This window comes from Miniopterus natalensis, chromosome 12, assembly GCF_054644295.1.
Source record: "Miniopterus natalensis isolate mMinNat1 chromosome 12, mMinNat1.hap1, whole genome shotgun sequence".
Classification (NCBI taxonomy): domain Eukaryota; kingdom Metazoa; phylum Chordata; class Mammalia; order Chiroptera; family Miniopteridae; genus Miniopterus; species Miniopterus natalensis.
In genome coordinates, this window is record NC_142092.1 from 47485079 (window position 1) to 47500746 (window position 15668).

Consider the following 15668-nt stretch of genomic DNA (forward strand, 5'->3'; position numbering starts at 1 on the left):
TACAGTGAGCAAATGCAGCTAGGAGAGTTGGATAGCCTTTCAGCAAATGGAGCTAAGATAGTTGGATATCCTTTCAGCAAATGCAGCTAGGAGAGCTGGATAGCCTTTCAGCAAATGGAGCTAGGAGAGTTGGATATCTATATGAAAACAACAACAAAAAACCTACAGCCATTACTATACATAAAGTCAACTCAAAATGGATAGGTTAGACTTCGTTAAAATGAAAAACTCTTATGCTACAAAGACATCATCAAGAAAATTCAACCACAAAGTGGTAAAAAATTATTTGCAAGTCATATAATTCATAATGGACTTGTATCCACAACATATAACTCTCAAAGCTCAATAATAAAAAGACTTCTGTGAACCATTTTAAGGCAAGCAGAAAAAATATGAATAAACATTTTATCAAAAAATGAATGGCTAAGAAGCACGTAAAAAGATGCTCAACATTATTAGCTATTAGGGAAATACAAATTAAAATCATGAGATACCACTATGCACGTACATATACAGAATGGTTACAATTAGAAAAAAATACAGATAATGGTGGGAATTCAAAATAGTACAGTTACTTTGGAAAACAGTTTGGCAGTTTCTTTAAAAGTTATTCATAAACTTATCATATGACCCAGCAATTCTACTCCAAGGAATCCCCCCAAGAGAAATGAAAACATATGTATACACCAAAACTTGTATGCAAATACTCATAACAGTTTAAAAGTATATATTCACAATAGCTAAAAACTGGAAATAATCCAAATGTCCATCAGTTGGTCATAGCCATGCAATGGAATATACACTCAGTGATAAACGGGCAAAAAGTGATACATGTACCAACATGGATGAACCTTAAGACATTCTAAGTCAGAGAAGCCAAACCAAAAGACCACATATTGCATGATTCCTGTGGATGAAAAGGGGCCACATGCTAACCTGACTAACTCAGGGAAAGCCTGCATGGCGGCCTTGCAAACTCAGAGACCTAAAGGATGGTCTGAAATTAAAACTTTTTAAAAAATATATTTTTATTGATTTCAGAGAGAGGAAAGGAGAGGGAGAGAGAGAGAGAGAGAAACATCAGTGATGAGTCATTGATCGGCTGCCTCCTGCATGCCCCCGACTGGGGATCGAGCCCACAACCTGGGCATGTGCCCTGACTGGGAATCAAACCCCCATTGCCTGGGTCCTAGGTTGACGCTCAACTGCTGAGCCACGCCCGGCCGGGCTGAAATTAAAACTTTTTAACAAAAGCAGCTTATGGTCATGTGCTAGGCTGGCATCTTCCCTGACAAAGGCCAATGTTTACCCTGAACCTGTCTATTGTCTTTTTGCACCTATGATAACCTATCTTTGGAATGTCAAAGTAATTTTCCTTTTTCCAGACCCCTCAAAGCACAGGCACAGCTCTGCAGAAACCACAAATCCTCTCATTGTTATTGTTGACTGTTAACTTATCCTATACCCACCTATGTAAATGTGTCTATCATTTTACTTTTTATCCAATCCCAGAGGTTTCTCCTGCTTTCCTTTCTCCCATCTCCCTAATCTATCACCAATGGATTTCATGTAACCCACATATGCCTGTCCTCTCTTTTGATTGAAATGTGTAAAATAAGGTGTAAACCTGCCATTTTCCAGAGCATTCCCTCAATCCTTTGAGATTTTACTTCCTGGCAATTGTCGACATTTTGGCTCAAATAAACTTACCAAAATTCTTCACAAGTTGGAATGTTTCTTATGTTGACATTTACTAGGCGTAGTGAGGCAGGATTCCAAAGAAGCTCACCCAGGACCACCACCCCTGGACCCAGGACAAGTGCTAGGATCCAGCAAAGGGCCGATTGAGCTCGCTGGTTTCCTGTCCATCAGGTAAGCTTGGATGAGTTGTCTCTTGGATCCAGGATCTTCCCTTGCTTGTGGTTGACTTTATTTGAGCTGTATTTTTAAATCCTCGAGGTAGAACTAAGGTTAAGGGTTGACAGAACCCAGGCTAATAAGAAACAGGTGGGAAAATGGGTGGCTGGTTTTTAACTCTGGCTTTTCCATTGGAATTGCCTTGTGAGAGTCTGAGCAAAAACCTTTCCTGTATAACTGAGTTGAACTTGTTCAGCTCTGAAGATAAAGGGGCACGTCATTCCTTCAGCTTGTATCTCAGGTATTCTTGGGCAACTAACAATGTTTGTGGAGGTGTCAGGTAATTCCTCACAACATGCAGGAGCCCCATAGGGAAATTCCAATTCACTGTAACTAAACTGACTGGCTTTTCCAGTGGAGCGCCCATGAAGTTTGGTCAACCAATGCCTGAGCCTTTCTAGTTGTTTTAGACAGCTGGGAGAGAAACCAAGGCACATAAGAGGGTTGACTGCGACTCAAGGGGTGAGAATCTCATGGAGATCAACCCATAAGCAGCACACTTTGATACATTACATAACATCTCTAGGAAATTTGCTCACATATCAAAAACAAACTAACAAACAAACCTAAAATTAACATGGGAAGTTGTGCCTTCAAGGCTGGGACCTCCCAGACCCCAGCCCTCACTAATGCTCCTAATTGGAAGACTTTACTTACAAGTGCTTTACAGAAATGGGAAGATTTAACTAGAAAATATCAACATAAAAATGGCCAAAATGCAGTTGTCTTTGGGTGCCTAAATTAATTTTTTTTTTGCATGGAAAATAAAAAATTAGAAAAATGACAGCTATAAAATTAAACTGAATGAATGAATGGCAAGTGCATCTTGATTTGGAAATTAGAAGCTTCTAAGGAGAAGCACAGATAAATTCTTTTTTTAAAAAAAAGACATTAGCCCTAGCTGGTTTGGCTCAGTGGTTAGAGTGTCAGCCCTGGGATCAAAGGGTCTCGGGTTTGATTCCACAAAGGGCACAACCTCAGCTGCGGGCTCCATTCCTGGCCTCAGTCGGGGCGCGTGCAGGAGGCAACCAATCAATGTGTCTCTCTCACATCGATGTTTCTCTCTCTGCCGCACCCTCTCTGAAAAGCAAAGGAAAAAATATCCTCGGGTGAGGATAAAAAAAAAAAAAAAAAAAAGACATTAATAAGAAATTTTAGAGACTGTTTGAATAAATGCCTACAAGCCATTCTTCCCTCTTGTATAGATCCTCTGCTATATCCTTTGCTCTTTGAGCTTCCTTGTCTGGACTTGCCCTTCCCCTCCCATCTCCCCCACTACCATTCCCTACTGACTTAAGGGAAAATGAGAATAGAAATTCTAACAGCTCTCTTTGGAGAAAAGCCGGTCTTAGCCAGAGAGGAACCAGTAATTGTTCCTTTCTCCGAGACCCTGATGGGTTCACAAAGAAATTTAACTGTTAGAACATGTAATCCTGGCTATTCTAACCTATTCCAATTAATATACCTACTGGTTTCTGGCAGCAAAAGCAACAGAATTACTAAATAAGGTTTGCAAGAGAACTCCTGTAGAGAAATTTATCTGCTTTAAGGATTATAGGGAACAAAAATAGGATTTAGAAAAAGAAAACAAACAAAAGGATAGGGTTGATCCAAGGGTGAAAGTTTCCCCTCCTCACTGATAGTTTGGGAGAAGTTGAAATTATCATAAAAAGGAAAGCCATTGAAGCCCCTGTAGATACCGGGGCTACTTTATTTGCTCTTAACCACACCCAATTAATTGTCTTCTTTGGAGTAAAGCTTCTGCACAAATGACAGGAATATTTAACTAATGTCTGTGTTGTTTTTTAACATTTAGAAAAAAAAATTTTTTTGATCCTCACTTGAGGATATTTTTCCCATTGCTTTCAGAGAGAGTGGAAGGGAGGGAGAAAGAGAGAAACATCGATGTGAAGGAGACACATCGATTGGTTGCCTCCTTCACGTGCCCTGACTGGGGTTGGGGATTGAGCCTGCAATGGTGGTTTGTGCCCTTGGCGGGAATCAAACCCAGAACCCTTCAGTATGAGGGACGATGTTCTAGCTACTGGGCAAAACCGGCTAGGGCAACAGATGTCTGTTTTTAAATCAAAACCTATTTCCTTCCAACTAGAAAACGTTATGGGAATATGTATCTTTCCTAATCAAATCTGCTCCAATTCACTTGATAGGGTGAGGGGTGTGTGTGTGTGTGTGTATTTAAATCAGAGATGCCCACATATGCTTTTGCCAGAAGGGTAATATGTATTTAGGACTGAATGAACCAGATACTGAATCAAAAGGGGAAAACGATAATTTTAAAGGAACCTCCCAAGAGAAAACTAACCTTCAACTAACTGAACATTCCATAACAATCTTTTCTTCATTAACTTCCATGAGAGCCTAAGAGACAGCTCAACAGGTTACCCACCCCACTCAGAATAGCCCAAACTCTCGGCTTGCTACATATATCTCTCTGTAGATGGAGAACCAGTCCACAGTGCCTTGAGTACCCTTTTGGGGTACATACTCACCACCTGGGAGAAATCTGACCTTGAGTGCAAGAAAAAGGCTAATTTTGTTTTGTAACACAGCCTGGTCTCAATATAAAGTGGGCAATGGAGAGGTTTGGTCAGTTAATGACACCATTAATTTCATTTTTATTTTTAAAAAATATCTTTATTGAGAGAAAAGAGAGGGAGAGAGAGAAACATCAGTGATGAGAAAGTCACTGATCAGCTGCCTCCTGCACGCCCCCAACTGGGGATCAAGCCCGCAACCCTGGCATGTGCCCTGACCGGGAATCGAATCCCAATCGCCTGGATCCTAGGTTGACGCTCAATTGCTGAGCCATGTCTCGCTGGGTGATACCATTAATTTTAATACTATCTTGCAGCTAGGACCTGTTTTACCATTCCCAAGGTAAATGGACAGAGGTTCCATGTATCAAAAAGGTTTTATGGCTCTCAGAGGCCACCCTAAGCTATGCGCTTTTTGTAAATTAGAAAAATGTACCCAAATGGGAAGAAATTTCAAAAATAGGTGAATGGGTTTGTCAGTCCATTGTTGAGGTACTAAAATAAATAAATAAATAAAAAGTACTGTCCTTGTTTTACAATGCAGTCTCTACAGGGCCAGAGGTGTGGCTCTAGTAACAATTCAAAGCCCTCCAAATCCTTTTACCTTCCCAAAACCTCCCCTATTCATCTCAAGTGGCTTACAGATAATTGACATTATAAAACCAAAGTCCCCAGAACCTCTGAAATGCAAATAATCTGGGCTGCACCAAGAATTCTTTAATAGGCCATTTTTTCTTCTTTTCTGTTAATCCTCACTCAAGGACATTTTTTCCATTGATTGGTTGTCTCTCACAGGTGCCCAACTGGGGCCAGGGGTGGAGCCTGCAACCGAGGTAGTTCCCTTGACTGGAGTCAAAATTGAGACCCTTTGGTCGGAGGGCCAACACTCTAATCACTGAGCCACAACGCTACGGCTGCACACTTTTAAATGGTTAATTTTATGTTACGTGAACTTTACCTCAATTTTAAAAAAGGAAAAGAATGAAGTACTGATACATGGTACTGTATGTATGAACCCTGAAAACATTACGCTGAGTGAAAAATGCCAGTCATGAAAGGCCATACATTATATGATCCCATTTCTAGGAAATGTCCAGAATAGTGGTCACCTTGGGCTAGCGGTGCAGGTGGGGAGGGACGGAGGGTAATAAATTATCTAGTTTCTTTATGGGTTGATGAAATGTTCTAAGATTGATTGTTGTGATAGCTGTACAACTCTGTGAATATACTAAAAATAATTAAATTATACACTTTAAATGAGTAATTTTATGGTTAATTGTATAAAGCTCTTTTTATAAAAGAAAATGAGTGTGCAAGGGGCTCTTTGATGTAAAGTAAAAGGCAGGGATACAAATTTATTAATAGTGTAAATCAATGTGCTAACGTATCTTTCTATAAAAGAATCTTGTAGATCAGGAGAAAAGGAAACAATGGTTGGCAGATCAGATTATATTTAGGCTCCCGGGAAGGGGGCTCCCTGCAAAGAAAAACCTGTGTGTGTGTGTCTGAAATCCTTCCCATGGGTCTTGGGCTGGAAAAAAGGTCTTTATGTCTTTTCACAATGCACTGTCTGCTCACTTTGGATGCTTGGGAGTTGTGTCCACCAGATTGAGTGAGGGGAAGGGACTTTTTTCTAATTCATTTTACAGGCTAGCTGGGGCCTAACTTCTCCCCTTGCATTATTAAACCTATCCCTGCCAGGGTCCAATGTTCTATCATCTAATTGCCTGAAACAGTACACATTTTTCATCACCTTCCTATCTGACCTTTACAGCACTAGGGACTATTGGCCACTAATAATTAGAACTCTTTCTTTAGCTACCACAGCAGTGAATGCCTTTACTGTACAATCACTACTACTCAGCTTGGAGGGTAATAAGTATCTTATGCTGCCAGGTAAAGGCAGGTGCTTTCCCACAATTTTTTAAAAAAATATATCTTTACTGATTTCAGAGACAGGAAGGGAGAGGGAGAGCTAGAAACATCAATGATGAGAGAGTTGTCATTGATCAGCTGCACGCCCTGGACCGGGGATCGAGCCCACAACCCAGGCATTGGCCTTGACAGGGAATCAAACTGCAATCTCCTGGATTCTGGGTCAATGCTCAATGGCTAAGCCATGCCTGGCTGGGCTTCCTCACTCTTTTGATGGAAATTTCCACAGAGATTCCATGTTGGCACTTCCTCATGACATAGTAGTAGTGAGGTGGACGGAAGACACAGGAGTATGCATGAGGAGCATTAGACTTGTACAGTTTTGGCACCAATCAGGAATATTCAATGGGACAAGGTGGAATGTTTTCAGCTAGGCAAGCGGGTCTGATAAAAGGAAACACAGGTTGGGAAACTAGGGAGGCCTCCACAGAAGTGAAGGGCAAAGAGTGCTCTGGAATGAAAGAACACAGTAGAGGAGACACGGCAATACTCGGGCTTTAGACAGCGAAAGTCTGTGTGCTCCAAGATGCCTGGGCTTGTCTTTTCAGCCACCTCTGTTAACAGCCAAAGCATAAGAATATAGTAAAATATGCTGCATGGCAAAGGAAAATGACAGGTGGTGGGATAGTAAGAGTGATTTGGGAAGAGCTGGGGGAAGTGAACCCACACAACTCCAACCATTTCCCAAAGGTTCTTAGGTATAGTTCTGCAGAACTGATCCCATCTGTGCCTGGTGGAAGGGAGACTGACCCTCCTGTTAGTGCCATTAGGACAGTGGGGGCTTCCCCACATCTCAGACACACATACTTACACTACTATTTTATTCCACTTTGGAGACCACCCCCTAGTTCCTCAGATGCATCTAAAGCAGGAGTTAAAGATCATGCCCCATTATGATTTTTAGTTATAAAATAATGAAGTCCCAGATGCCAGTAGCTCCTGGCTACATGGTCGTAAGAGGTGTGGCTGAGCCTCTCTTGCAGATGATCCAGCACCCACGTAGACCAGACTGGACCATTCTCCAGTTCTTCCCATGGCCAGCAGTCAACACCCACAGCCTAGGCTACCTCTGCTGAGCCAGAACTAGCTGCTGGAACCAGGAGCTCACAGCTCCATCCACTCGCATCACCAAAGTTAGGCCAAGGAAAAGTCCCAAACTGCTCACAATGAATCCCACGGCCTCAAAAATGAACCTGCAAAGAAAGGTGAAAAATACCAGGGGCACTGAAAGTAGGCCTAGAGCCTTTCCCTGCTGAGGCGAAACCTTGTCCACCCTGGATGTTCATTCTTTGTTCCCAGTTTCACCCTCCCCAAGACCTCTACTTCTCAAGCAAAATCACTCACTTGGGGGCAAACACCTTCCAGACCATAAGATGCCTGCGGAGAATGGAGGCTGCCAAGGCACAGGCCAGAATCTAAGGGAGGAGTGGAGGAGTCAAATTACTTGGGAAGAAAAGGGGGAAGCAGGTCAGAGAGAGAGTTTCTGTAGGCCCCTGTGAAGAACAAGCAGGAAAGTAATGTGTAGCAGCAGAAAAAGCCCTGGGCTTGGGCAAACACTTAGACCCAATTCTTTTCCTGGCCCCACCATGACTCACTATGTGATCTTGGGCAAGCACTATCCATTTGTGCCGCTAACACTCAGGTTGTACCTCCCAGGGTGGAGGAAGATGTCACAATCACACCCCCTGCCTCTGAAGCAAAGGAGAATCCATGACTACAGCTTGGGAAAGAATCCTGGCCATCACTTCAGCTTTTCCAGTCAGAATACCAATGGAGTAATCCCCAAATGCAACCAACAGGGTCTAAATCTAGCTTGTAGAGAGCAAACAATTTAAGTTTAGGATTAAAGACACTGTACAGACAGGTTCAAGTTTTAATACTACCATTTGAGGCCACTGGCCTTGGGCAACCACTTCACTTATCCGTACTTCAGTCAAGGCTCTCTCTCAGGGTTTTGGCAAAGTTTGAAAGAATGTAATGTACATACATGAGAAAAGATCGTAACTCCATGATCTCTCCCCTGCACCCACCTGAATACCAAGGACAAAGAGGTACTTGAGGCCCAGCTGCAGCAGCGCTACATTGAAGTGGTGAGGCGCATCCCGGAGCCGCATCTCCATCAGTGGCTCCTCGTCCTCCTCAGGCCCGACTCTGGCCTCAGCTTCATTTCCTGGGGGCTGCCGCCTCTTCTGGGACCCTTGACTCTCACAGAGGAAGGGCCAGAGCAGGAGCAATGGACAACCTACTGCCTCAGAGGAAGGCAGGGCAAGAATCAAAGGAGGACCCAGGGTCAAGGCCAGCCTGGCCCTCAACCACCCTAGTTCGCTCAGCCTCCAATTAACACAGGCCAAGGGGTGCCAGAGATCCAACAAAATTACAGCTCCCCACTCAACTCCAGGGGGTTCCTTTCCTTCTACAAAGCCAGAGTAAACAATGGAACCAGAGGAGGAATGGGGAGGTACCTGCAAAGAGGAGGTGAGAGGCAAAGGTGTTGGCTCCCACCAGCAAAGCAGGCAGCCAGGTAGAGGAGCCATGACCCTCTGGGAATCCCACGAAGGCTGCGTGCCAGTGGATGGTTGGAAAGACAGGCTGGTGACCCGTGGAGTAGAAGGTCTGCGTGGCCATGAGGGCCCAAGCACAGACTGCCTGCCATGGCACAGTAAAAGGACCTAGGGAAAGAAACATGCCTCTTTATAGTCATACCCTACTCCCTAATCCATAGCCTACTGCCCCATGATCATATCCTGCCACTACTTCAATGCTAATTCTCATACACACACATGCCCATCACCCCAATCTCCTATAGTCAACATTGTTATTCGAATTCCCTCTGAGGCACAAAGCTCCATTACGAGAATCTGAACTGCACTGTGGTCAATCTTTCTCTCTTTCATATACACATAGCTCACTGACATTATAATCAGAAAATGTGCTCATGAGGATGTAGCATATCCTTAAGAATGAGTCTTGGAGTACTTGTTGTCTCCCTCCTTCATGGACCCTACTGGTCCTCAGAGCCAATGGTAGGGATCAATTAGCTTGGCTATAGCATATAAGAAAGAGGACATCACAAAGACCCTCCCAACTATGTGAGACATGAGACCCGTGTCAAGGTGAAGAACCTGAGGAGCAGCACCAGCCTGAACACAAAAGGGGCCAAACTCATATCCCTACTGTCCTCGGATGAATCAGGGCTGAGACAAGTATTTACCAGGGGTAGTGATGGGTATCCCAGCAGCAAGCAGATGCAGGAGAAGGAAGCTCTGCAGAAACAGAAGCAGGAACACAAGGCTAATGCGCTCGGCGTGCAATAGCAGAAGTGGGAAGGCCAAGAGGATGAGGGCCGTGACCATAGCAGCTGAGTAGACACTCCCCAACTGATAGGCAGCAACCGTCAGGGGACCCTGAGATTTGGTTCTCTCCAGCCGGCCCCGAATCTCCTCCTGCATGTGTCGGTAGATTTGAGGAACCACATAATCCAGGTCAGCCTGAGAAGTGGGGGGGCCTGAGAAGGGAGTAAGGACAGTCCTGGTCCTTGGAGCACCCATTGTAGCTTTCGCCAGCACTGTCACAGGCCTCCAGAGCAACAGCAAGAGCCCTGAAGCGGCCAACCCTGCCACAGCCCTAGGCAGCACAACTGATGCACCAGCAACCAGGGCCCGGAGACGCGGGGGTGCTTCATCTGCCCCCGATGCCAAAGCCCAGTAGGCAGCAGTGCCCAGTACCATTAGGGGCAGCCCCCAGCGCACAAAGAGCACAGGGGGCTCAGGGCTCTTGAGATTACCATAGCGGCGAAGCCACAGGCGCACAGCAGCTAACAGGGCCACCAGTGCCCCCACACAAGCTCCATACCACAAATTCTTGGCCCGACCACCCACCATGGATGCCAGGGGATTCAGCCAGGGAGAGGAGTGGCAAGCAGGTGTCTCTTCAGGGCAGCGATGAAAAAGCCCAGCTAGCCTTATACACAAAAGCAACCCAACTCCAAGCCCCATAGTATGCGTTCCCTTGTGCCGTGGGGGGCCTGTTGGGGCCGAAAAGCCAAGGCGGGGTATTGTGAGTAGCTTAGGTGGCAACAGCTTGCCCTCCCAGTGAAGCTGAGCAACGAGGAGCAAGATAAGTGAGCCCAAAAGGAAGCTGGTGGCCCTGGCCTCAGCTACAACAAAGCTATCAGAGAAGAAACCAGCAAAACGAATTAGTAGGAGTAATAGGACAGGCCCAGGAATGGGAAGTAGGGCTGCTAGGGGCCTCTTGGACCCCCAGCCAGCCCAGGCTTTCCACAGAAAATGCAGGACTGAGCCCATTGCAGCCACAGCCCCTAGAACCACTGGATCCAGCTTCAGTCCAGTAGTTGCCCAGAGGCCAGCACACACTATGAACCCGGCCAGACCCCAGACCACAGGTACTAGGAGGAGAGGGCGGAGGTAGAAGCCCGGGGATGTTACCCACTGGGATACTAGCAGGCAGAGAAAGCAGGCAGCAGCCAAGAGAGCAGCACCGCCTGCCATTCGGAACAGAGAGAACTGAGCCCAAGACTCAATGCACATGGCCCGAACTCCCCGCAGGAACTGCTGCAGCTCAGTAATCACAGTCTGTAACGCTGCCTCGGCCCTCTGGGGGCTCTGTAGAAGCCGCTGGTAATCAGCAGAGGCTTTGGAGAAGAGATTATTCAGCCGATGAAGCTCCTTAACTTGGAGGTCCTGAGCAGCAGCTGCGTAGGTGCGAAGAAATCGAAACACCTGGCAGAAAAGGTCAGAGGACAAGGGGAACAGGTCAGATATTGGGACAGAGGCAAAGATAGGTATTACCAAAGGGGGTATACCTGGAAATCAGGGACCCAAACTCTGTCCAGGACAGGGGGAAGGAAGAGATAATGGAAGGAGGACATGGCTACGGAAGGTGAGGTTAAGACTGAACAAAGGGCCCAGCCAGCGTGGCTCAGCGTTTGAGTACTGACCTATGATCCAGGAGATCGGGGTTCAATTCCTGGTCAGGGCACATGCCCCAGTTGCGGGCTCGAACCCCAATAGGGGGCGTGAGGAAGGCAGCCGAACAATGACTCTCTCTTCGATATTTCTCTCTCTCTCCCTCTCCCTCTTCCCTCCTCTCTCTGAAATCAATAAAGATATAGTTTTAAAAAAGACTGAACAAAGGACAACAGAGTGGATCATTATGCTTCTCCCTTGTCTACCCTAGCTCTGTCACCTGGAAGCCCAGCCCATTACCTACCTGCTGGGCATTGAGATAGAGAGCTGAAGCTTGGGCCAGAGCAGAGGAATGAGGCTGGGAGTCTTCAACCTCTGAAAACAGCTCAGCCATCACCTCCCCGATGTTCCCAAATGGGATGGGCAGTCCCAGCAGCAGGGCTAGCGTAGGCACAAGGCTGATTTGAGGAACTACCTCTGGCTCCTGGAGGACAAGGATAGGGGTCAATAGGTTCACCACAGAGCTGAAGTCAGTGTTTGGGATGGCAGACATTAGGGTGTAGGTAGCAAATGAGAGGGGGGATGCCCAGAGCTCATGAATTTGGAGACCTAAAATATGGGGATCCACAGGATGCTGTGATCATGACACAGGTTGAATACCTGGAAATCAAAGCACACCTCAGGCCTCACCTCTGGTGGGGCCCTCAGGAAGAGGGCTGTGGGACTATACAGAAAAAGTGCAGAAGAGATCTCCAGCTCACTGTCCCCTCCGTGGTCCCCACTGTTGGTCATCCCATGGTCCCCAATCACCACCAGCAGTGTGTCATTCTCCAGACGTTCCACAACTCCCCTGGGGGCCAAGAATGTGTCAGGGGGTAAGGATGGATAAAGATTTTTCTCAGGGGCCCATTCACCCCATTAGGGCCTAGACCTTTGGCTGACAGATACCTCTTTAGTAATAACCCTACTGCCACACACTGAACTACTCAAGATGGATGAGGTCCCTAGCTTCAGAAAAAGGCCCAGAGAAGACAGAATTCAGCCAGGAAAGAGGCTCCAAGGTAAGAACTTTTTCTCTTGGGATCATATATCCTGAAATTCTCAGACGCAAACCCAATCTCCCAGCCAATATCCCACACTCACTGGATCACCTGGTCCATCTGGCTCAGTTTCTTGGCCATTTCAGGGTGGTGAGGGCCATGCTTGTGGCCACAGTGATCCACACCCAGGAAGTGAGCAATCAGCACGTCCCATTCACCACTGTCCACTGTGAAGGGGAGAACACTGAGCACAGGGAACTAAGGCCCACTCCTCAAACCCAGCCAGGCTCTGATGCTCCTATGTCCAGGGGCACAAGCCCAGGTCATTGCACCCACTGGAGGCTCAGCATTTGTGGAATGAAGCAGCCCTCCCAGCTTCCAGTCTTAGCCAGACCTGCCTCTGGCCCTATACTCACTGGTTGGGTAGAGGTGTTCCAGGATGCCATTGTCCACTGTGTGTAGGTCTTTGACATTGAAAGAGGGGAAGAAGAAAGCTTGTGAGAATGCTCCAGGAAAAAGATCTTTCCAGGTATCATCTCCCATGAAGACCACACGCCTTCCTGCAGGGGCATGAGAGTGGGTCACAGCCTGAGCAGGGCAGGGGAAAAGAGGAGAGGAGGCCCTTTAAAGACCCATCAGAAATCCCAACCATGTGCTTTAAGGCACAGACATTCCAACCATCAATTCTTTATCCTTCAAAGTCTAAAATGTTCTGCCAGGAAGCTTTCCCTGATAACCATACTCCACCTAGACCTCTTACTCCTTGATCCTACAAAAAGTTCCGCTAGTTCTCAGTCTCTGGTTATCTCTGCTGCTGGTTTTTCCTGGGTTTATCATTTTTTCCAAATCAATGAATGGACAGGGCCTGACCCTCTACTCGTTCCTCCACATTGTGACAGTATCCAGACCCACATCTCCTCTTCATCTCTTTCCTGCTCCTTTATTGGGAGTGCCCCCAAAGTAAAACCAACACCCATGTAGATTAGAAACTCCAGAAGGACAAAGCCTGGACCTGTGCTCCCTGCATTCAGGGATCTGGTCTCTTTCTCCTCCCCTGTCTTCTCCACAGCATAGTCAAGCATGCGGCCAGGTGTCCAAGTTTTTCTAAAGAAGAAACTTGTCAAAGTACTTCTAGCCTCCAAAGAGGCCTGAACTGACCTGCACTGGAGAGCTGCTTAATGAGACTGTCTTCCACTATGGCATAACTGGCAAAGTTACTGCCAGCATCGATAAAGGTAGGCAGTGAGCCAGTGGTGAGGGCCTTAAGGCGCTGCATGGTGGTGGTGGGAGGATCAGCCTTAGATTGATAGAGCCTGGCATTGTGGGGTTGAATCTCCAGGATCCTCTGCAAGGAGCCCAATTTGCCCAGGAAGGGCAGGGAGACAGAAGGCTCCCCAGGAACATGTGAGCGCTGAGGCTGGGCGAAGTCAAATCGCAGAGCATCTATCAGCAACAACACAACCCGGGAGAATCGGGAAGCCATCCAGCAGGCCCCAGGCTCCCCTCGACTCCTCCACGGCAGGGGCCCAGGGCCTGGGGGCTCTTGGCAGCTGCTATGGTTGGTGAGCTCCAAACGGGTGAGCAGGAAACCACTAGTGAAGAGGGCAATGCCAGCATAGAAGAGAAAGCAGACCCAGACCAGGAAGAGCAGCACTGAGATCTTCTGCATCCTGGTGGTGGCAACAGAGGAGAGAATTCATCACTGTGGAGCAAAAAAACCAGTGGGTATTTTGGTGCCTCAATACAAAGCCCAGCTAAAATCACTTCCTCTTGGAAGCCTTCCTGAAGATAAACAGTTCCATAGCCACCCCAAGGCAATGCTCCTCTCCACCAGCTATACCAGTGTTTCTGAAGGTGAGATCCGTAGACTATGGGCATCAACCTGGAGCCGCTATTAAAAATGCTGATTTCCTGGTCCCATCCCAGATTAATTGAATCAGGATCTTTGGGAGTGGGGCACAGGAATTCGCACATGTACTCCAGTTGATCCTAATGATGAAAAACACAGCCCACGAGGGAATACTTATTGCAAGTGGAAGACTGCTTTCTGACAGCCCGTTTCTCCATCTCTCCTAGCCAATCTCAACACCCTTGGGTTGGCCAGGACTCGCAGCTACAGGGCAACCCTGTGGCCTGGGCTGACGGCGCCGCCTGGCGGGGACCGAGGGGACAAAGGCGAGTAGTTACACTTCACTTCCGGAAGCCCAGAATCGCTGAGACCAGAGGCGCTACCTCCTCCGCGCAGCAGAGGCGTGGGGTCTAGAGCCGGTTGGGTCTCCCTGGCATCCAATCTTCCGAACGGCTTTGCCTCCTGTGGTGGCGACCCAGCCTCCATCTGGGCACCCTAACCCCAGTACAGAGCACCCAGACTGCAAGATGAAGAAAAAGGCCCCTTACTTTGAGGAGATGGATTTTATGAGGGAGTTCTCGGAGACCCTAGCTCACCTTGAACGGTGCCCGGAAGTGCATCGATGACGCCTGCCGCCAGATACCACAGACGTGCGCGAGCCGGACAGAGAGGCCCGTGGGGGCCACATCGCCATCTGCCGGCGCCTAAGAGGAAGTTCGGCAAGGAGGACGGGGCGGGCAAGAGGTAGAGAGTTTAATGTGAGGTTATAGCAATTTAGGAGAATTGGGGACAAGAGGCAAAGTTAGAAGACTAAGTCAGGGAACCACTGTCCATTCTTGGTGAAGACTAAGAGCTGGGTCTCTGAGTCAAACCGCTTTAATCCTAGATCCTCCATTCACTGTCACTGGGTATTACCTCATCTGTAAAATAGGGATATTTGTTTTCCCCTTTTCCTTTAGCTGACTCCAACTGACAGATTTTATTATTCCCCCTCTCCAAGTCTCTCAGTGAAACTTAAAACTCAGTAATAAAAGGATACCCAACGGGATGGCACAGCGATTGAGCATCAACCTATGATCCAGAAGAGAGGGGTTGGATTCCAGTCAAAGCATATGCGGAGGTTGCGGCTCGATCCCCAGCAGGGGGCGTGCAGGAAGCAGCCGATCAATGACTCATCATTAATGTTTCTATTCTCTCTCTCCCCCTTCCTCTCTCTCTGAAATCAATAAAAATATTTTTTCAAAATGATAAAAAGGCAAAAATTCAGTCTAAAAATGGGCAAAGGATCAGAATGCACTTTTCTCCAAAGAAGATATAAAAATGGCCAATAAACACATGAAAAGATGTTCAACATTAGCCATCAGGGAAATGCTACAGATACCATTTCAAACCCACTAAAATGGTTATAATAAAAAAGACAACAAATATTGTGTGGATGTGGAGAAAT

The 15668-nt window shown here is 46.9% G+C and overlaps 1 protein-coding gene across 5 annotated transcripts; it reads right to left on the minus strand.

Annotated features, from left to right (window-relative positions):
- Positions 1–13: 13 nt before the first annotated feature.
- Positions 14–14816, minus strand: PIGO (phosphatidylinositol glycan anchor biosynthesis class O). 5 transcript variants are annotated; one of them, XM_016222985.2, is made up of 11 exons: positions 14770–14816; positions 13531–14074; positions 12789–12932; positions 12476–12599; positions 12023–12182; positions 11637–11816; positions 9619–11146; positions 8870–9076; positions 8438–8652; positions 7752–7822; positions 5796–7600 (listed from the first exon to the last, which is right to left on the minus strand). In XM_016222985.2, exons 2-11 carry the CDS (start codon positions 14039–14041, stop codon positions 7471–7473), a joined length of 3270 nt encoding a protein of 1089 aa, XP_016078471.1. In that variant the 5' UTR covers positions 14042–14074; positions 14770–14816; the 3' UTR covers positions 5796–7470. The 5 variants fall into 5 exon arrangements, with proteins under 5 accessions (XP_087678881.1, XP_016078471.1, XP_016078470.1 ...); XM_016222984.2 differs by lacking the exon at positions 14770–14816 and adding an exon at positions 14605–14714; XM_087822755.1 differs by lacking the exons at positions 5796–7600; positions 7752–7822 and adding an exon at positions 14–137.
- Positions 14817–15668: the final 852 nt, after the last annotated feature.